The sequence below is a fragment of the Chironomus tepperi genome, unplaced genomic scaffold (genome assembly GCF_022539635.2).
Source record: "Chironomus tepperi strain 1889 unplaced genomic scaffold, CSIRO-AGI_Ctep_v1 contig_445, whole genome shotgun sequence".
Lineage (NCBI taxonomy): Eukaryota > Metazoa > Arthropoda > Insecta > Diptera > Chironomidae > Chironomus > Chironomus tepperi.
The window spans coordinates 97,563-120,057 of NW_027226567.1; the positions used below are offsets into that span (position 1 = coordinate 97,563).

A 22,495-nucleotide genomic window follows, 5' to 3' on the forward strand; every position below is an offset into this window, starting at 1 on the left:
GTGATAAATGGAATAAAATTTATAAACTTAAATGCGATTTGATGAAGCGAGCTTCTCATTCTTTGGATGACTGAGCAGCTGATGCTCAAATATTTGCACTATGATTCGAGTTTTATCTATCGATTGCTTGCTTCCTCTAGTCAATAATTTCAATCTCATTAGTTTATCTGAAACCGCAGAACAGTTAATCTCTTTCGTCATCATAAAAGAAGCGAAGATTCGTAAGTCAGTGGGATTTTGCACGATATTCTGACTATATTAACGTCACAGATTGACGAGACATTTAAGCTTTTTCATATCTAGAGAGTTATAAGTTTGACTTCCCGGAAAGAGATTTATTTTTATGACTTTTTCGGTCGGAGACAAAGAAATAATGTGACATAAGCAACGTGATAATGTCAGAAGAACTTTCGGAGGAAATGAAACCTCTCAAGATTATTTTCTTGAGAATTTTCACTTCTTGGTTGTTTTGGTGAATAGTTTGGGCAATTTTCAGAATTATTTCTAAGCTTCAACAGCTCCACTTAATTACATAATTAATTTCCATTCTGCACATTTTGGCAATCCAAACAATTCCAAAAATTTCCACAAAAATCTCATTTTCTAAGAACAGTTAAAGCGATTTTAACACTCAACCAATTCTAAATCAAGTTTATTTAACAGCATTAACCTCGATAAGCGCCTTTTTCACACTTTTGATTCCTTTCATACAATTTTCCTCAAGCCTTCTTGAGTGAAACAAAAATATATAAAGAAAAAAGCTTCACACAATCAATGTCAATCAAAATCATGGCGTAGGATGATGCTGAAGGCAACAGTGATATCAACAAGAATAAAAATGATGGTCCGTTGATTGAATTTAAGCTGAAAATATCGAATTGAGTCTTATGGGATGTTTTTTTCTGCATGATTTGATAAATGACATTGAATGTTTGCTTAAGAAATTAAGTCAGTTGGAGATATTTTCTATGTTTGTTCTTAGGGAGCGGATGTAATATCCAAGATTTAATTCCACATATGAACCTTATCAGTTGTCTCTTGTGATAATCTTTGTCTCGAAAAGTCCTAAACTGGTCCAAATTGAAAAGAGTTCGGGTCTTCAACTCGTTTCGGATTCTTATGGAATTGACATGAACTTGACCTTTTTACCTCAGTCTGCAGTCCCCGTCTCTGTCTCGAGAATTCAATTTAAAACCTCGTTTTCAACTTCTTTTGGAATCAGTCAATCTGTCAATATCGCTCTAAAGGTCTAAATAACGGCTCACTCACAAGAGTTTGCATATGCTTGTCATTTTAGCAATTAACCAACCATCTTGAACAACATATGTGAAGAAATCAAGTGAATTACAGTTCCCTATTACACCATCCATCCCAATTTCCCATTGAAGTGTGCATACCCTGCCTTTATATCTTCTAAACATTCTATTTGTCATAAAGCCCCCTGAATTAATCAAATTACATTATTTCACTTTTTGCTTAATAAAAATACCGAAAAAAAAAGACAGAAATAAAATTTTGTGATCTATTCTAAAAGGGTTGAAATTTAATGTCATACTATAAAAACATCTATGGATGATATCATGTCCAATGGTCAATGGTCAGAAATATTTTACATGAAATGATTGTGTTTACACGTGTCAGCTTGGATGAGCGAGTTATTGATGTCCATAAACAAACCATTTTGATATCGGATGCATACAAAAAAAGGAGAAAAGATGTTGCAGATGGGGTGAATCAATTTAAAAGCTTGAAAATTGCTGATATCCCTAAAAAAGGGCGGAGAAAAATTTCATCATATAAAATTTAATGAATCTTTTGGGTATAATTAATGGATGTAATCAAAAAAAATTAATTCTTTTAAATCTCTTAGTCAATTTGAGGATTTCTTTTCTTCTCCAAGATTTAGATACCCTCGTACGCTCTTTCATAAGCCTTCATATGTTATATTTAGACATTTCAAAAATAATATGTATGTAATCCTCTAAAAATAAGATTAAGGAACGAAATTTTTATGATGAATTTGATAAAGTCTTTGTATTTTGTGCCTTGTAGGTGTCGGAATCTTAAAAAATATGATATATGATTTAATTTATGACTCAATGAAGCGAAAAACGTGCTTTTTATGGGACAATTTGTCCTTCATGGAGACATAAAATATCCTTATCGTGATTATGTACATGGATAAATTTTTATTATTATGCTGGTGTTGTTTGTGGTATGGAAATTGATCGAAATTTTTTTGAGAGATCTTCCTTTTTTTGGTTTGAATATTTGCATAGTTTTTGACCTTTTTGGATGTTGTATTGAGGGTTTTTGGTTTTGTTTTGTTGAATTGAGACTTTATGTTGAGCTGTGTAAAGTCTTTAGATTAAGGTGGTGTTTTAGAGGGATGAAGGCATGCTTTAAAATTTGGAAAGGATTTTAGAAGGTCCAAAGCAGTGGTAGGCAACCTTCAACATTTTGTTGCACACCTTGGTGGTAACTCTCAACCGAAACCGCATAAGGCATATAATTCATTGCATTTCTATTACATTTACACTAGAGTATCGCGACACACATGTTGTCAACCACTGGTCCAAAATGATTTCACGAAATTTCTGAAAAATTCCAAAACTGTCGAACACATTTTCCTACTTAAAAGCACTCAGCATTAAATTCCAAACCAAATGTCCATCACAATGTATACATTATCATCCCCAACCCTCTGCATAAACAAAAATCTTTCCTATTCTTCATAAAAACAACAATTACGAAGAAAAAAAATCCTTGAAGTGAGTAAATTGAATGCTCGTTGAAGACTTTGATTTACTTAAAATTCAACATATACAGTACATCATCTAAGTCAAATTTATTATACGCACAGAATCCTTCATTCAATTTATATTCATCTATGGGTTTTCTCGTCGCTTCCTTTCAAGCATTTGCAGAGAGAGAGGAGAATTACATCAATCAAAGACGAGAAAATTTTCGTGTGTGCGGAAAAATGACTTTTTTTTCACATCCTTCGTTGTCCTTTCAATAAAAGTTGAATCCTTAAAACACTGTTGACATTCTTCGTGATGAATGTCATTGTATGTATTATATTCAATATAAAAAGAAAAGAGTTTCCGCCGAGACACTCTTTATAAATGGTAATGCGATGAGAACAATGACTCCTTTTTTCTACTCTTCAAATCCACTTTACTGCTGCTTTTATCGTTTGTCGTCCTCTTCTTGATGCCATAAGCGATCAATGCTCGTTTACTTTTTTCCTTCTTTATTTTCTATAACCTATTTTGTTAAATTCATGAGGTTGTATAAGTTTATATTTACGGTTTGTCTTTCATGATAATTTTTTAGAATAATGCATTAGGAAGCAGGATAAACATGCTTCAGGATGAAATAAAGTGTATTGACCTGATTGCTACTTAAAAGCAGAGTTTTCTGAATTCCTGAATATACTTGAAGATTATTGAATATAGATGAATATTGAATGTAGAAACATATTTCTCATCTGGTCTTGATTGTGGATAATATGAAATAAGGATGTAGATAAAGGTGAATAATGACTAAGTCGGTACTTTTCAAGCTTTTTTGCAGATGATACACTTAAAATCTCAATCGTAAGGATTGGTAAATCAATAGAATTGCAAGTATTGGAATCTGACCAATCTTCAGACTGTCCAGAGTAAAAAAAATACGTTACAACTAGACATTAACAGGCCATTGATTAGTTATAACTTATGTTTGTCTACTCTAGTGAATGCTAGAGCTATACTTCAAAGCTCCACTTATGACTGGTCAGATGAATTGACTAAAATGATTGTTGGCTCAAATTCTAACATCGATAAAATGTCGATTCAGTGGCTTCTCATTGTATTCTCAAGGATGAGACACTTCAAAAGTCCAGAACTGTACCTATTGAATTTAAATAAATGTACAATAAGTACAGTACTGTACTATGGACTGTCTGACCCTGGAATATTCGATAAAATCCCGTATTAAGTATGATAAACAATTTCTGATCATGACTCTTAAAATAAAAAAACCTTTTTAAGCCCACATAAAGCATTAAAATATAGGTCTATAAAGAAAATTGAAACAATATTCAGGTTGTGTGTCTCTTGATAATACCCAACATTTTTTATGAAATAATACCTTTATTTTCCTTAAATTTTCCTAAAATCAAGCATCATTAAATAAAAATTACTCTCTTAGGCAAACAAAAATTGTATCCTAAAAAAGCTGATGTTTTTCAAAAGTATTTCAGGTGTACTTGGAAGTTATTTAAAAATAGCTTTCGATAATATTTAGGTAAATATTTCTGCGCGTAAACATTTCCACTTATCACTTGAGAATTAAAAAATTCTTAAAATTTTTCACATTTTATTGTGCTTCAATTTTTTTCGATTTATTAATCGTGTTATTCTGTACCTATACACATGATTTTTACAAAGTTACATGACGTAATACACAATAGAAAGTCTCGGAAATGCTTGCAATTGGAAAACATTTCTAGATAACTTGAGAACAGCATTAATTCCATCAAGCACTCACTCAACAATAAATGAAGGCGTAAATGGTTTGACATTCGTTATATTGATTGTGTATACTTCTCATTCAACATAAATACTGGATTAATAGCGTTGATTTTGCCTTTATTGAACCTTACTGTTGTTGATGGAATGTAAATTGACATTCAAAATGAAATTAAATTAAAGTCCCAAGTCGCTTTTTTTCTGGTCAACAACAGATCGGAAAAAGTCGAGAGATGGTGAATATAAAATATATTAAGTGCTCCCCATTGGTCACCAAGCCAGTCACACATCATAAATCATTTATGTATTTTTCGGACAAAAAAGTGATTGCATAAATAATTATTTATTATCGATAGTCCGTCCATGTATTTTTTTTTTACTATCTCAAATGCTATAAATATTGTCCCTGATGGGATTCTCTATATTTACACATATATGTGTGGCATATGCCGCATCGAGAAGGCATGCGATGAAAAAAATATAACATTGTAGGCAGAATGAAGAAGACATTCTATATATTCCAAAAAATAAAAAACTTTCTTTTAACTGCCCAACTGTGAAGAAGGAAGACGAAAAGCGGAGACGAAGAAAAAGGTTATCAAAAGTGTGAAAGTCAAAAACTTTCAATTCAACCTGCTCGTTCACCACACTTAATTCTATGCTCAATAAATAAAATATTGAAGGATTACATTATCTTTACACTGTCACATACTTAGCTTTTCCGAGAGTTTTTGACCATACTGGGAAAATTGATGATAGCTTTTCCGAAAGTTTTTGATCATAATTTAGGAAAATTGAGGTAAAACTTAGCTTTTCCGAGAGTTTTTGATCATATTTTGGGAAAATTGATGCAAAATTTAGCTTTTCCGAAAGTTTTTGATCATAATTTAGGAAAATTGAGGTAAAACTTAGCTTTTTCGAGAGCTTTTGATCATATTTTGGGAAAATTGATGCAAAATTTAGCTTTTCCGAAAGTTTTTGATCATAATTTAGGAAAATTGAGGTAAAACTTAGCTTTTCCGAGAGTTTTTGACCATATTTTGGGAAAATTGAAGTAAAACTTAGCTTTTCCGAGAGTTTTTGACCATATTTTGGGAAAATTGATGCAAAATTTAGCTTTTCCGAGAGTTTTTGATCATAATTTAGGAAAATTGAGGTAAAACTTAGCTTTTCCGAGAGTTTTTGACCATATTTTGGGAAAATTGAAGTAAAACTTAGCTTTTCCGAGAGTTTTTGACCATATTTTGGGAAAATTGATGCAAAATTTAGCTTTTCCGAGAGTTTTTGATCATAATTTAGGAAAATTGAGGTAAAACTTGGCTTTTTCAAGAGTTTTTGATCATAATTTAGGAAAATTGAGGTAAATTTTAGCTTTTCCGAGAGTTTTTGTCCGGCAGATTTTCACCCAAAATTAAGATATGTGACCAAAAATTCGATTTTCCGAGGTTTATTCACAAGGGATTGAGATTATTAATGTGAAATGATTTTTTTCGAAAATGAAAATAGAATTTTCACTATTTTCACAATTTTCTATTTGAGTTTTTGAGTCCTAAATAATAGGCGGTATTTATATGAAATACCGCGGTATTTGGCGGTATTTATATGGAATACCGCGGTATTTGGCGGTATTTCGCGGTAATGGATACCGCGGTATTTAGCGGTATTTTGCGGTATTTGTATGGATACTGCGGTACTACCGCGGAGTTTCTCAGCCTGGCGAAAAACGGAGACGAAGAAAAAGGTTATCAAAAGTGTGAAAGTCAAAAACTTTCAATTCAACCTGCTCGTTCACCACACTTAATTCTATGCTCAATAAATAAAATATTGAAGGATTACATTATCTTTACACTGTCACATACTATCCATTCCAACTAACTAATGATGCTTTTAAGGGCTTTTTATGATGCGATATTTTGCTTCTTGAAATGTGGGTTGAATTTCGTTTTTTGTGGATGTCTTTTTCTTGCAAATAATATAAGTTAGTAGCTTGTTGGCATTTTGCTTTAAGGATGATTTAATGCTCTGATGACTAATTTCTTTAATATTGGAACAAATCCAGTAGGATGGAATTAGAAATATGAAAATGGAGCTCTTGGCAACGTTGGATTTGGGAACAGGTCTTGAACTTGAATTGCAGCACAAAAAATTGGAACGTGAGCTAAAAGATTAGCCATATGAATAGTATATTGTAAAAAAAGGTAAATTATGCAGCTGCAGAGTAAAAAAGAAGTGTTCTAATTAAAAAATGGCCTAGAAATGAACTGATCTGGAACTAGGTTATGACTCACTTGTACGGTGGACATTTACATGTCCAGCATGAGCTTTTCGTGCTCTACTCGTTCTTAAGTTGCTCTAACTTCATGTAGCTACTCAAATTAAGCCACCTACTCGAGCTACTGAGTTTTCACTCTTGATATGGACTCTAGAACCCTCCTAGCTATGCTCCTGCCTCACAGTGCCTAATTTAATGCCTCTTTTTTAAATTGTTAACCATTAAACGCTGCCAAACCCCATAAATTTCCAAATCTGAATCAAAATTTATTTTACATTTTTAAAATGTTCCGCCAAAATGCTTTAAAATTCTAGAAAATTTGTATTTTTACGCCGCATTATAACAAACATAAAACAATAGATTTCTTTTTATAGATCCTTACACCTACCACAAGAAGATTTTTACCCCACAATAAGAATATTCATAAACACGTGTTCATAAAAAATTCATATTCACCTTAAAAAAATTTAGATAGAAACTTTATCGCACAACCGATAAATATGAACAATATTTTTTAAAAGCTCAATAAAACAGAACATGTTGTATCTTAAATTTCAATAATTTATCTAGCAGATATAACATAATTTATGACGGGATCGATAATTTCTGAAATTTATATCATTTTTTCCCCCCCACAACCTTTTCCGAAAACATTTTTGCACTTGTAAGAACTCAACAACATGGATTTATCGCCATATCTCAATTTGAAAAGGCTATACGTTCCCAGAATCCTTAATAACAAACCATTGTATATGTTATATTATGTATAGCTTGCAACAAATTTTCACACCATGTTAGACATTCACACGTATTTCATTCAGTCCGCCTCTCAACTCTCAACTCTACAATTTTTGCCTTCTTTGCCTCCGTTTTTTATCGCTTTTCGCATTATTTTGCAATCTCTCATTTTCTATCTATCAATTCATTGCAATATATTACGACGATTCTGTGTGTTCTATATGTGTCTCATATAATGCCAAGCGCACACACATAATTTATATCATGTGAGTCATTCAATATGGATGTTTGTGTACGCTATATAATGATGCTGGCTTTATTATCATTATCGATTTGTTATTCTCTATCTTTTGCTTTCCATTTTTACTGTTTTTCAAGCTTTGATGATGATTAAAAAAAATTTCCTTTATTATTTTTATTGCGAACATCTCGCGCGCTTTTGTTAGGCGTGCATCAGCAAAGTAATGGCAGTGGCGCATAGCTTGAAAGATTTATTGCCTAGCACATACCCTTTTGTGTATTTTTCTCTTTTTTTCGGCCTATTTCTAGTCGGATAAAATCTCAAAAAAAAAGGTTTTTTTTTTTGTATTCACTTTGACTGATTGAAATGATCATAATTTAGAAATGGTAGAAAGATTTATGGTCCTAGATTCAGTCTACGATGAATTTTCTCTCTGTCGCAAATATGTCATCAACTAAAGCGTTGTTTGAACTTGTCGGACATGCTGAAATAAATTGAAAAATTCACCCCTAGTATGTGTCATTTGCTTGAATTATCTTTGCAATGTTTTAAATTAGAAAGAGATTTGATGATGGAGTATGGGAATTGTTTGTTGGATTTGATTTGAAACTGGGTAAATTGGAATTTATTGCTGGAGTAAAATAAATTAAAATGGCTCCATCATGACTCCATTAAGATCCCGTCATTTGAGGTTAATAAATTAGAATTATAGAAACTTTGCTCAGAATTCTAGGCCAGTGATGAGCAAACTGTATGCCGCGACACTCTAGTGTGCCGAAATAAATGTTTGAAAATGCTATAATCTTATGTCTTATGAGGTTTTGGTCAAGGCTTACAACTAAGGTGTATCCCAAAATATAAAATGTTGCCAAACACTGCTCTAGGCTAAGTTTCTTGAGTCTATTTAGGACTTAACCGCCTTAAAGATCATTAAATATACTCAATTGGTACGATATTAAATTGGAAAGTGGAAACCAGCGATAGAACCAGCTTCAGGCGACATCTGTGGGAGGTCATGGATCACAATTGATCTATACGATCAGCGAATCAGTCTAAAAAAGGTCAGATAATAAAGTAAACCTTTCAAACGATCCTTAATGGATTATAGCTTAACAAATTACATTGTTAAGTAGATTTTAAAGACTAATAAATCACAAAAAGCCAAATCTTAAGTAAATTAAGGGACATATTTTCAAACAACTTTGCTCTAATTGCACAAGTAAACATCTCCTAAACCCAAATCTTCTGCGAAAGTCTGACAGATTTCTATCAAATTTGAAAATAATTCTAAAATTAACTCAACAAAAAAAAAGAAGTCCAAAACTCGAAAGTAAACAAAACTTTTCAAACCATAAAATTTCTTCTATCCTTAAATAAACTGTTTACTTAAGTAAACAATTTTCTACAAAACCTTAAAAACACTTGAGTAAAGCTCTGGAGTGAATTTTTTTAAATTAAAGATCAAGATAATAAGGAACGACTATCATGACCAACATGAAAGCTCACCTTTTCCTTGCCTTTTTTGCAATAACTTTCTTTGTCATTGTTTTTTGTCTTCTTCATCCATCCGCACAACAATATGTTTCGTTTAAAATGAGCAAAACGAGCGATACCCATAAAAAGCTTGTTCATTGTATCGTACTGGCTTTTTCGTTTTTGATATTTATTCGCATGCACCATAGACGGCACATAAAAAAACGCCAAATGTTGTAGAATATCCCTCCATCGCTTATAGTCACATATTCTCTCTAATTCAGTCTATAGGATTTATGTGATTTTAGTATAAGAATCGTAGAAGATAAGTTTGTCGTCAGGCGGACTGTCGAATGGTCGGACACAATTCACAGCGGAATGAGATTGGAAGACATAGTAAGAAAGTGGAAATAAGGAAAATTTATTTACTGCTTTAAATTCTTCTTCTTATTTCAACATCCCGAATGCCTTCTCACTGTGAAATTTTTATGATTATAATGTAAACCATGAAAAATCCCAGTGAGATTGAGCTTGAAGATATTGTGAGATTTAATGAAGTATGAGAATACTTGAACGAAATTCGGATATGTTTGATAATTCATGTGGTTTGTGCTTACGAAGACATTTATGTCCGCAGTTTCTTTCTTTCATCCTCTCCCTCGTTTTCATTGATCGTAATATTAAGTCTACATAAAGTCGCTATCTTGATTTACAATATTTCAGAAAATTTTATGACAGTCCACATGTGCCAGCGAGTTATGTCGACTATTCAAATTGCTTTAGCGATTTTTTTTATGTCTGTATCTAAATATTTTGATTATGTTCTGGAAAATATTTCTTTTGGATTTATTTGGACTATTTGAATAAATTTGATAAGTTTATTGGGCAGTTATGAATGTTATGTCTTTGGTTTTTAGCTGAATCGTGAATAAAATGAATAAAAATTGGACTAAAATTGAATTGTAATCTGAGAGTTCGAATCTCACATATTATCATTGGATATCTAACAAACTTGGAAAAATAAATTATGTTTAGGATATTTATCATAATTTGCTTATGAATTTGTCAATTTTGGGTTTTTCCAAGAAATTTACTCAGCTGGATTTCATTCCAGATTCATCAATTTGTATCTTTTGACTTTGAACCCATCCATCCGACAAAGGTGTAGATTGAAACTTATCGAGGTTGGAGATTTGGAATTTTATTGATATGGCACTTGATATTGGGAATTATCAATCAATAGCCATCGATAGAGCTAGTATGAACACTAACTACTGAAGAAATATCACTAAGGTTGTAAAAAACTACTTCTTCGCCTCTGTTAGTGGAAGCTACAGCAATCCATGAATTTCAGTTGATCTACACGACCAACAGAATTAGTAAGTAAGTCTTAACAACTTTCCAAGAATCCTAACTTGTCAATAGCCACTTTTGACCTCAATAATCCCTCGCTGTCTACACTCCTACCTCAAGTCCATTAAAATAATCAATTGATCACAAAAAAGTAATAATCGAAAATAGCTAAAGCTTTTAAAACCACTTATTCCACATCTCGTAGCATCTGCATGGTTTATCACAGCAGATAAATTAAGGAAACAAAGGAATGTAAAATAAAAAACTTTCCCAGCACAAAATGAAAATATGAATATTTTATGAGTGATTTAAAGACAAATTTTCCGTATGTATGTAAGCTGTGAACGTTTCCTTCCACTGGGTTCGTTTGTCTTCTTCCGTTCGCTGCCGTCACTTCTATATTTTTGTAAATCACACGAAAGTGAATGAAAATGAAGTAAAATAGAAGCACAGCATGTAAAAAAATAACAGCATCAAAAGACCAAAGCCCGGAAAATTTATGAATTAAATAATCATGAAGAAGGAAGTGGAAAAGTGTTTTTCTCGTTTTTTCTTGAGCCTCTCTTCACCTCCTCCTTCATCTTGTGTTACGGTGATGTATACAAACAAGATAGAAAGTGAAATGAAAGAAGTAAAAGAAAAAATAGCAATTTAGGGTAATTTTCTCTCTCATTCTATTCTATTTCACTTTTTTTCATGGATAGCTTCTTCTTGGTATTTACTTTTTTTTGCGTGTAAGGGCGACAGAAAACTTTCACAGCAAATAGAAAATTTATCTGTCGCCAAATGAGGAATGATAAGGATTTCTTTTGAATATTCATGAGTTATAAGTGAAATCTATAAGGGAAAGATAATAAAATTCCTGTGAGTATACAATATTGAATTTCTGCATATGCATGAACCTGCTCATATATGTGTTCTGTATGTACAGGAATTTAAGGGGATATAATTTCAACTTTATCATTCGATACTTGAACATAAAAGGTATTTGAAGGATGTATAGTGAATACTAAAAGAGCTATAGCAGTGGGATCATGATGATGATGATGAAAAAGTAAAACATCTGAAGTTATTCAAGGTAGGGATTTATTCTTTGCAAAGGAGCTTGACTTTGTGAGAAATGGGAAAATAATGCAAATGTTTATGAAACAATTTTTTTTTTTCATGCTTAGATCAGACTGGGAATCAAAGGGAATTTGTCGAGAACATCGATCGATAATATCTTATTAAATATTGTAGATGATTGAGAAAATATTGAATATGAATAGTTTGGTTCTTTTGATGCATTTATCTTTGATATTATTTGAGTGGATTGAAGTATATTACTTATCGAAATAATCGTTTTAAAATTGATTTTGTCAATAATTCCTTAGAATTGATCTTTGAACTACCAGATATCAATTCAACATTATATTTATATTTTTTTCTGGCTCAACTGAATTATTGTGGTGAATTGACTCTTTAAGATGGTCCCTAAAACTGAGTCTATTGCCGACTACCGCTTGTCAATATTAAATACCAAGTGCAGTGCTAATCTCAGACTTTTACACTTACTTACAAAGCTCGTTGACCGTACAGATCATCTGTGATCCATAATCTGTCTCAGTTAGTGTCTATAACTGGTTCTATTGCTGTCTACCATTTGCCAATTTCCAATACCATACCAAATGAGACAAACCAATTACCAATTTCCAGAAACATACACAGAAACACATATACCATCTAATTAATCAAACAATTTTAAAATTCTAAATTTCAACTCATTGCTCGATGTCGATCTATAATTTCATATAGAGTCAATTTTCCTCGAGTCAACAAAATCCGGATCAACTTTTTTACTTATACCCGAGTGGTACAAATAACGAATGCTCCGCTAAACTTTTTTTACAGCCAAATGGACGCCGCTAAGTGTAAGCCGCATATGGACATGTTACGGAGTCGGCTTCCATTTGGTGTTAATACAAGAGATTTAGCGGATCCTTAAAAGCTCCGTTCTCGAGCTTTCTTTATTTCCGTCGCTCGGGATAATCACTGACCTTAAAGATGTCTACATATAAAATAAATTCTGTAAACTTTTCTTTTCTTTAAATTTTCAAAAAAGAAAAGAAAATTCAACAAAAATTTTTCATTCAAACACTTCAAGTGAAAATTTCCAAGAAGACTTTCTAGAGCGTGTACTTTTTGTTCGAATTAAGTACTGCTTAAGGATGATTCTCAATAAATTCTTCAAGGAAATACAAAATGTTGATATCCAAGAAAAATTCAAGAGCATCTCAAAATCCAAGTTGAGTCTTTATTTCATATTTATTTAAGGCTATTTTCTGGTTGTCAATTTAAGCTTTAATTACATGCAATTTATCAAAATCGTTCAGCCTTCCAAGAAAGTCATTCATGATTCTGCCCACACAAAAACTAGAAAGCTGTCAGTAAATAACTTTTGCCTTGCCCTAGGCATAAACTGTTCATTGACCTTTCAGTAATGGAAATCGAAACTCGAAAGTTTCCCATAATCTCTTAAGATTAATCTACTTCATATAAATTGAAAAACCACAAAGCTTTACTGCCTTTTTTGTGTATAGAACAAACAAACAAAAAATTGTCACAAATTTATCATTCTAGTGCCCGAAACTTGTAAGTACGAGAAATAAAAATGAATACAGATAATGGCATCAACATAAATCCCAGTCAGTTTCTTTTTTTTCTTCGTATTTTACCACAAATTTATTGACTTTTTTTGGGTGTGTGTATCTTTTTTTTCCTCCTCGATCCCCTCACATTCAATATAACTTACCGTAATTTATGCTAAAGACCATCATTATGACAATCAAATACTTCATAGTTCTTCCGTTTCTTGATAGCTTTCTTGCTATCATCAATGTTTTATAGAGAAGAAAACTTTTTGCTTTTCTTTATTTGATTTCTTTTCTCTTTTTTGCTCTTTTTTCCACTCTAATAAAATAAAACTTTTTTTTTACTTCCTTTATTTTCAGTTTTTATTTACACACCTTAAATGAGGATAATTTCTTCCTTTCTTTTCTTTTTTTTTATTCACAATCCATAAATTATTCACTGTACACACACAAAAAAATTGTATTCAATACAATTTTCGGATGGATGATGATGATGATGATAAGCGTTTTACACCTCTATGTAATTATGTAAATTGGAATCTCATTCCATACAATTATTCCTTTTTTTTGTTGTTGGATTCACCAATTAGTAGCAATTAAAAGCAATCGAGCACTGTGAAAAAAAGAATATAAATTGAAAAATATTTAATTAAATTTATTTCAATACACTCAATATTGTAAATGAGAGGAAAAAAATTTTCAATGAACAAGAAATAAGTTTACAATGAAAATGTATTAAGCATCACTTCAATGAATGTTCATTTTCATTTTCATTTTGAATTCGATATTGAATATTCGTAATTGGCAGTATGATCGAGAGAGAATTCACAAAAAAAAGGGTGTCTATAAGGGTGACTAAGGAATTTATATTGGTTTCTATTTAAAAATCTGTAACTAAGGAATATTGATGAGCAGAGAAAATGGCACGGAAAATTGTGTTTTTCGATAGGATTTGAATGAACCAGTTATTCTCAAAGTATGGTACGTGACGTACTAAATTGCAGTGATGGACAACCTTTTTTGGCTTACTTCTCAGAAATAAAACCTATCAAAAATTAAGAAATCTTGTTGTTGAGTAGAATCTTCATCAATTCCTCTCTTCCTTGCTACCCTCCTAATTGCCAAAATGACAGATTGTTGAAGTTAAGTTCAAAGATAGTTTGATCTATAATATATTCTTATTATTTTAATTATCTGCGCATTTTGTTGATTTAGTCACAAAGTTCTTTAATTTTGATCAAATTAGATTTACTACGTTAGATATTGCGTTGTTTCACAGTTAAACTTTGGACGTCTTCGAAAAACGACTCAAAATTTAACATAAAACATCTTGTTATTTATAATTAGACCCACGAGTGACATTTACACTGACTCCACTCAATTCAGAGTATACCAGGTCTATAACGTGCTCATCATAATAATAAGATGTACAGGATTCACTCGTACAAATTGTACATTTAATGAGATTTGTAGAAGATTTTTCATGTATTTTATTCCTCCTTTCTTTCTTAAATTAACCAACAATGTTTCTGGAAGCTTTAAAGACAATACACTATATTCTCTGAAGAGTTGTGTGTCCAGCAGCTTATTAAGAACTCTCCAGATTTCAAAATAAGTATTTTTGTCAAATTTTGTTGTACTTATTTAGGAGATTATAAAAATCCATTGAGATCATTTCCAAATTAGTCTCAATATAAAGTTTGGGTCAATAAAATACGGAGATAAAATATTTATGACCGACAATTTGAAAATTTAATGACCATTATTGTTATTTTGTGAAAATACTTCAAAGCAGAGCTCGAATCCGACTCGAATTTTATATTGAGTCCAGTCGACTTTAGTCAATTTTTCCATACAAAATCCGAGTCGATAACGAACTCTGATTTAAACACTATACTTTTCCTATTCCAATAGTCATTCAAAATCAGTCCCAAATTTTATTCATAGCCACCCCAAAAAATCTCCTTCTGATGCAGTCTGCTTTTAATCTTTTCAATTATTGCTCACTTCTCATCTTCCTTTTTTCTACAAATATGGATTCTGTGAGGTCAATTGAAAAATTTTATTTAATTAAGAGAATGGATAATAAAAAAAAAATTATGCAGAAGTGAAGAAAAATCGAATAAATAATTAAATGGTATCGCAGTGTATTGACGTGAATGAGCCAAGGGCAATTTAATCGAAAGAAAGATGGGAGAAAATTAAGCAGTTTATGCAAAATGAATTGGAAATTTAAATATTTGATTGAGTTTTTGTCTAGTGCTCTTTTTAATTTTTTCAATTGAACCGTTCACTTGGGGTTTTGTTATAAAAATGCATTGGAAAAGTATTGAGCATTAAATGGTGATGAGTTTGTCTGTTGATTTAGGTTTATGGTTTTGTTGTTTGGAATATTTGATTGGGAAATATTAGAAAAGTTTGCATTTTTTCAAGGATTACAGTTATGTGTTAGAATGTCCAACAGCCAGATTTAGAGCATGCTTTAATGCTCCTGCGATATGTAAAAGCAGAGTAGACAGGACTTTGGGAGTCGTTTGGATTTCAACAGTCTTAAAAAGAGCTTCATTGCAGTACAGACTCCAAAATCAAAGTTGAGTCTGGATTTCCCGGAGGCGGGACCTGAATGCAGTTTAGCCAACTCTGATATCAAGAATGTATATTAATCAAGTTATTTAGAGTATATCTAAACATTCAAATACCCTCAAGTGTCCATAAAACATGCACAAAAATCATAAACAATTCCAATACTATCCAAATACTTTTAAAATAAACAATTCCCAATAAATCTACTATTTTCTCAAAACACCTCAAAGCATCTTCAATTTCAGGTGTCAAAAACAACAACCTCCCTCCCAATAATACAAATATCTATTGCTATAATAAACAAATTGCTATAATTAATTGCTAAATTAAATTGATGATACTAAATTTAAAAAAATATTTGTTCATTCAAATGAAATTGGAATTGATTTCCCAAAATATTAATATTTATAGCATTTAAGGATCATATTTTCATGCCAAACATAAATTTAAATATATCATAAGCCAGCAAATATTATAATAGTTTTTAATTCCTGCGGTAATTTATTTTGATGATTTATTAAACCTTTCTGATTTCACATTTAAAGTGAAAATTTATGTAAAAAACTTTAATTTATTGATCAGAACTATATTTTTTAATTACCTTAATTTTTGGCAAATATTAACCTTTAATAATCTCTAGAAATTTATATGTTGATTATTCATTAAATTTTGCGTTGAGCTGATTAATATCCAATTGGATTATTGTTAATTATTGAGTCGAATTAATTCGCATTAATGGAATTTAAATTTTGATTGTTGTTCAATTTATTGTTCGGTGAAATTTTTCAATGGGGACGATCGGAAGTTACGTACCGCATAAGGAGGACAAAAAAGTATAATTTTGTTACGGAGTCCTAATTTAGGGTCATGATTTTGTTACTTATCTTTAAGGTGATGGGAAAGGGGTCTTTAAACGCATTTCTAGCAATACGTAATTTATGGACATTCCCTATCGAAGCATTCACTTATAACTAGAACTTGAAGTCAACTCGAATTTTGTATAGAGCAGAGTTAACTCAAGTTGACTTCTTGACTCCCCTCCTCTCTTCCTCTGTATCCAAATCTCTATTGAAGTGTATCAAAATCTTAATTTTCATTCCCTCTCATTTTGATACCATTACGTAATAATTGAACAACCCAATTGAAGTTTTTGCTAATTAAATTAAAATTTTTCCTCAAATCAAAAAAGTTTCAAACCACAAAGTAAATTTTAAAATTCATCAGAAAAATGTCTGAACCACCCACACTCTACATGCTGCTTGTTCCTACTTCAACCCCACATTATTATTATTATCTTCTCAGAATATATCAATTTTACCAAGACATTTTCCACTCAGAAAATCAAAAAAAAGTTCAATGATCCTTTCCAATTACTTAAAACTTTTTCAACAAACTCTTCAGAATTCTCTTGTAATCTTTTAATAGTATCAGAAATGTTTTTTTGTTCTATTATAAATTCCCTTTTAACTTGATACATAGAGACGAATGACTTAAAACTTCTCCAATTTCAAAGCATGAATCATAATAAAGCAAAAAAAAATTTAAATTTTAAAAATATTCAACTGACAATAAAAAATTCTCTTCTTATTTTTATCAGCACAGCACCCGCCTTCCAGTTTTTATTTCATTCATTCAATTGACTTGAGTTTGAGTTTCGCTTTTTATTTTCAAATAGATATTCGAACAATGCATTTCAATATTGAATTTCAATAAAAAATGAAAAAGAATTCCGAAAAAGAAGAGCTTTTCATTGATTTTATATTTTTCGCATATTTTTCTTTACAAATATTTGGATGTGAATATTTTTAAGACTTGTTTATGTTTGGGGTGGAGTGATTTTTCAGTTTGACTGACTGAATTGAACAGTATCAGATGCAAATGAAGTTTTAAGTGGATTTGTCAAAAGTTCACGAGTGATTTTTTGTAGATTGTCACTTCAGCACCACTCTAGCTACCAGAGGATGATAATTGTAGGATAATCTCAAGTCCTTCTGCTTATACAAGGACTAATTCCTTCTAATTCAATGAACAACTTACTCAACATCATAAAATTCATCCAAATAATTCCGAAAAATCTGCGTTAAAAGCCACAACGAACGTAATTCATAATTAATGTTTAAAGGTCTCAAAAAAGTGATCAAACCGCGGTTTCACTTTAGCAATTAAAAGCTCTTTTTCATGATCATATCGTAAATTTTCATTTAATCCTTTTATTGGTACCTATAATTAAACCATTATTAATTCTAATAACTCAAAAGGAAATTATTGTTTAAATATTTACTAGACCATTAAAAAGGATCCAAAAAAATATTTACGAAGAAAAAATGTTGTAAGCAAAAATAATCAATTATGAGTCATGTTGGTGAGGTTTTCGTTAATGAGCTGGAAGTGACAACAATGTTTAAATAATTTTTGATAGGTGCCCAAACTAACACTGATGTTTGAAGTTGTTGTGGAACAAATTGAATTTTAGGTTTCAAGTCATGTGTGTAAAGTGAGAGTAAACGTGAATATTAATGTCCACATGCTGGTGTGACTCTGATGTGAGGTGAATTATTCCGATTCTGACTCGATCTTTAGTCACGCCAACCTGAAGACACTGTTTTTCTATGTCATTTAACTTTTGAAAAAAGGTTAGCATTTCAGTTGTCTTAACGGCTCAACATGTTAGCTAGGACACCGCAATGTCGCCGTATTAATGTTCTTATAGCACAATGTTGTTTAGTTTCGATTCATCTTAAGGCGAAAAATGTAATTTGCCTCATTATGACGCTCTTGTTGTCCATTAAAGAATCAAAAATTCATCGTGACTGTGCAGAGTCTTTTGAAAGTCTAGCCATATAACTGATTTAATGTTATATGCAGGATTATGTAATTCTAAGCATCCCCAATTTTGAGAATTTTACAATTCATGTACGGTTGAGTCGAGTGACCTCAAAAGTCTCATACTTCAAGTAAACCTTAATATGAATCTCTTATTCATATATGCAAAAGCCCAAATCTACTTAAGCCCTTTTATATATTCAGATCCAATGCGTTCCATACCCACCCCTTCTACTCAATAAACAGCTCATCAACTTATCATTGTTTTCTTCATAAATTTAATATTTTAAAAAAAATGTTCAATATTTATATCACCAATAAATTTATTTATGTCTGCATTCAACAATAAAAAAGCTCTTTTTGAGTGAGGGTCCTTTTTGAAAAAATACAATAATTGATTTTCGTGCATGAGTGGATATTTTTGTAAATTTCATCAGTCAACAGCAATATAAAAAATGTTGAATAAAAATCCTTTCATTTGGTTTTGATTGAATTTATTATGTGAATTTATTAAATAAATATTTCATCCACCCGCAAATTATCAATCAAATAAAGGAGCAAAAAAAAACATAAAAAAGTCTCTTTTGTCTTCAATAAATTGAGCAATCAATGTTGCGGATGTGTTGAGATCATTAAAATCGACTCTATAATAAAGTAAAGAGTGAAAATAATATATAAACGTGCCATAAAATATATCCGGTGTCTTCTTTCATTATCTACGCTCACAAATTCACATTCAATTGCTCACAATTTGAGCAGCATACAAATATAAAGGCAGTAATCGTTTGAAACACAAGAGAAAATACAGAAAAAAATTTGGAATAGAATATGAAAAACACTTCTTTGTATTTCGAGCGTAGCTATCCAACAAACCAACCAGTCAGCCAGCAGCAGCAATAACACAGCAACATACAAAAAAAAATATGAAATAAAACCAAAGCACAATGGGGAAAGCTTACTGCACAATGTGAATTTTATTGCTTAATCTCACCACAGTTTTATGTGATGATGCTCTCAAAATAATTGAGATTTAAAGTCCTTAATTCCAGGAGATGATGATGATGTTGATGTTGATCTCTACTATGTATGTAGATTCATGAATAAATTCTTTTGTGTCTATTTGTATGTGTGATAATAAAGTAAAGGAATAAAAATTCTTTGTTTTTTTTGGTCCACATATTCCCATATAAAACTTATTGTAGGGAATTATTGTTGGAACATGCGAAGGAATTTAGATGAAGGATCATGGGGATTCGTTTGGCAGGACGCATTTATTGGTGATATCTGATTAGCTTGAGTAGTCAACAATATTATTGTCATGCAATGAATTCTAATTTTAGACGTTTTTGGCAATGTTGGTTTAGATATTTTATGGATGTATGCATTGATATGCCTATTTTTGTATTATTAAATCAATCCGAGTGGCACAATGCGGGAAATTTCATTTCTCGATACAAGAATGGGACTAAAACAGACGTCATGATGGCGTTAGGGCACTGATCAAGACATAGGTTTTCTAGGCTTGTCGGGATCAAGATTTCGGCAAGAAAGCACTTGGGTGACCTAAGAATTCTTGGAAGGAAGGTGTCGAATGAGATAGTGTTGCACTTGGCTTTGGTAATTGGCAAATTGAACCAACAATAGAGCTGATATGTGATTGACATGATTTGCATCAATTGTATAGTTTATAGGAACTTGATAGGAACCTCGAATAGCACATGTCGGTTGATCGATTGAGATCCGGAAATATTCGGCCGTGACTCTGGCATGTCACTAGATTCGGTATGAGTCAAAGAATCAAGTCAGAGTCACATTTCCCGGAAGCTCTTCCAAAGCGGACAAATCAAAAGAATGTCAAAATTTCAAAATTGTCATTCAGACAAAAGTCACTCAAAAGAAATCCTCTTCCTCACATAAAAGCTACATGATAAGGCAGCAAAACCAACGAGCAATAGTACACAAATTGCTTGGCAAGTTGTCATAGGAAGAAATCATAAACGGAATGAATGAATAACTAGACAATTTCTAACTACATTTTTCATCATTCTTTGCATAATACACATTCATTCATATGCATAAATATACATGTATGAACGAGGAAATGGAGATAGAAGAACACCAAAAAAAAGAAGGAAATAAATTTATGAGCAGGGAAATTTTCTGCAATATGTTTTTTCTTTCATTCTCATCGTTCCTTTTAAATTGTTCCATTCCACTTTATGTGCTAAAAAAAATCATTCCTTTTTTTGCCTCTTCTTATTTCTATGAACGCTTAGAGAGTCATAATGACTCCTTTCTCCTTTCACACAAATTTTTATGAGCTCATGCACATACACATATAGGCACACCACATTAAATTTGACTGCTTAAGTATGCGTAAAAATTATTGTGCTAGAGAATCATATCATTATGTTGTGATATATTGCTGAAATAAGTTTTTTTGCAGAGCTTTGATGGTGAATGACTGTAATTGCCAGCATCTTTTTTTTCTCGACCATTAGTGATGTGCTGGATGATAATTGACGATAATTACTCTAGAAATTTATAGAGTTGAGTTTGAAGGTCATTCGAAGATATTTTGAGGTCCTTTTTGATGGAAATTGGAGTATTTAATTGAGTATTTTATTTTGGGATCAATCAATCAACTTCCCAAAAAATCTCTTTAAACCTGAATTCCTCAATTATGCGCTCTAAACCTTTCAACATCCCATCATTCCCAAACTTATTTTGTTTTTCCTCTTTTGCATCACTTTCACTTTTATGAGCAAGAATTGAATTTACTTTTTATTATGAATACATACAAAATTGTATATCTTGTTAGTCAATAAATTTGGAAATTTATTGGCGATGAGTTTTACGAGTTTTGAGGCAGAAATTTCATCAAAACCAGACTGCCTGCTTCCTATATATCTGTAAATTACAGCTTTTTGTCTTCATCTGAACATTTTGATGTAGAATGAGCTTAGATGGAATGGAATATAGGGTTGTTGAGGGGTGTGAAAATATCTAGAGAATTGATGTTCATGTATGCTGTATGTGAGGGGTCTTGAAGCTATTTTTAGCATTATTTAATTTTCGAATGTTCCCAAAAACTGAATTTAAAACTTTAAAACTAATTGAAAAGCTACAAATCCTAAAATTTATGAAATTTTCACATCAGAAAAATTTACAAGTCAAATACAGCAGGAAGCTCTCTAATTAAAGCTTCAATTCAGTCCATAGCATGACAAAGTTTAACTGAATATAAATGCAATTTGAGGCATTTCGGTATATGACACTTGTGTATTTTATCAGAAATTCAATAACAGAAAAGCTGTTGACTTTATTGCCATGATGAGTTTATGGCTTCGTCAGCCAATTCAATTCGAATTTTCACATCATTTTTTTCGGAACCAAAGGCATTTTGTGTTGTATTATTAAACACCTTATAAGCTGGTGAGAGTGAGAGAGACTTGCACTGTAACTAGGTTAATGACTTGACCCATTCTATTTGATTTAGATAATTGAAATAGAACATCAGAGATTACAAATGAAGTCATACAAAAAAAAAAAAACCTGCAGAAAATTGAAAACATAAAAAAAAAAACTTTTTTTTTTATTGAATGCTTTTACGTGATTGAAAAGCACAATGCGACGTTGTGTACTGAAAACATGATTTGCTGCTGATAGATTTTATTGGTGATATTTTTTTTTGCTTTTTGCACCTTATGCTGAGTCTGAAAATTCTGTTAGCTATTTTTATTTCGACAAAGTTCATGGATTAAATTGTATCAGATATGGACTGTAAATTGATATAATTTCATTTCAGGTATTAATCCAATCTTGTTGCTCCGTGTGTATAGTTGAGACAAATTTTTTGTTAAAC

General features: G+C 31.4%; 1 protein-coding gene across 1 annotated transcript in view; it reads right to left on the minus strand.

Annotated features, from left to right (window-relative positions):
* LOC139098210 (cell adhesion molecule DSCAML1-like) overlaps positions 1-22,495 on the minus strand; it is a 51,334-nt gene that overhangs the window by 17,057 nt on the left and 11,782 nt on the right. The window contains exon 2 of the mRNA XM_070650340.1: positions 13,386-13,837. Within this exon, the coding sequence (XP_070506441.1) occupies positions 13,386-13,467 (82 nt within the window). The 5' untranslated portion in view covers positions 13,468-13,837. The remainder of the gene's footprint in view (positions 1-13,385; positions 13,838-22,495) is intronic.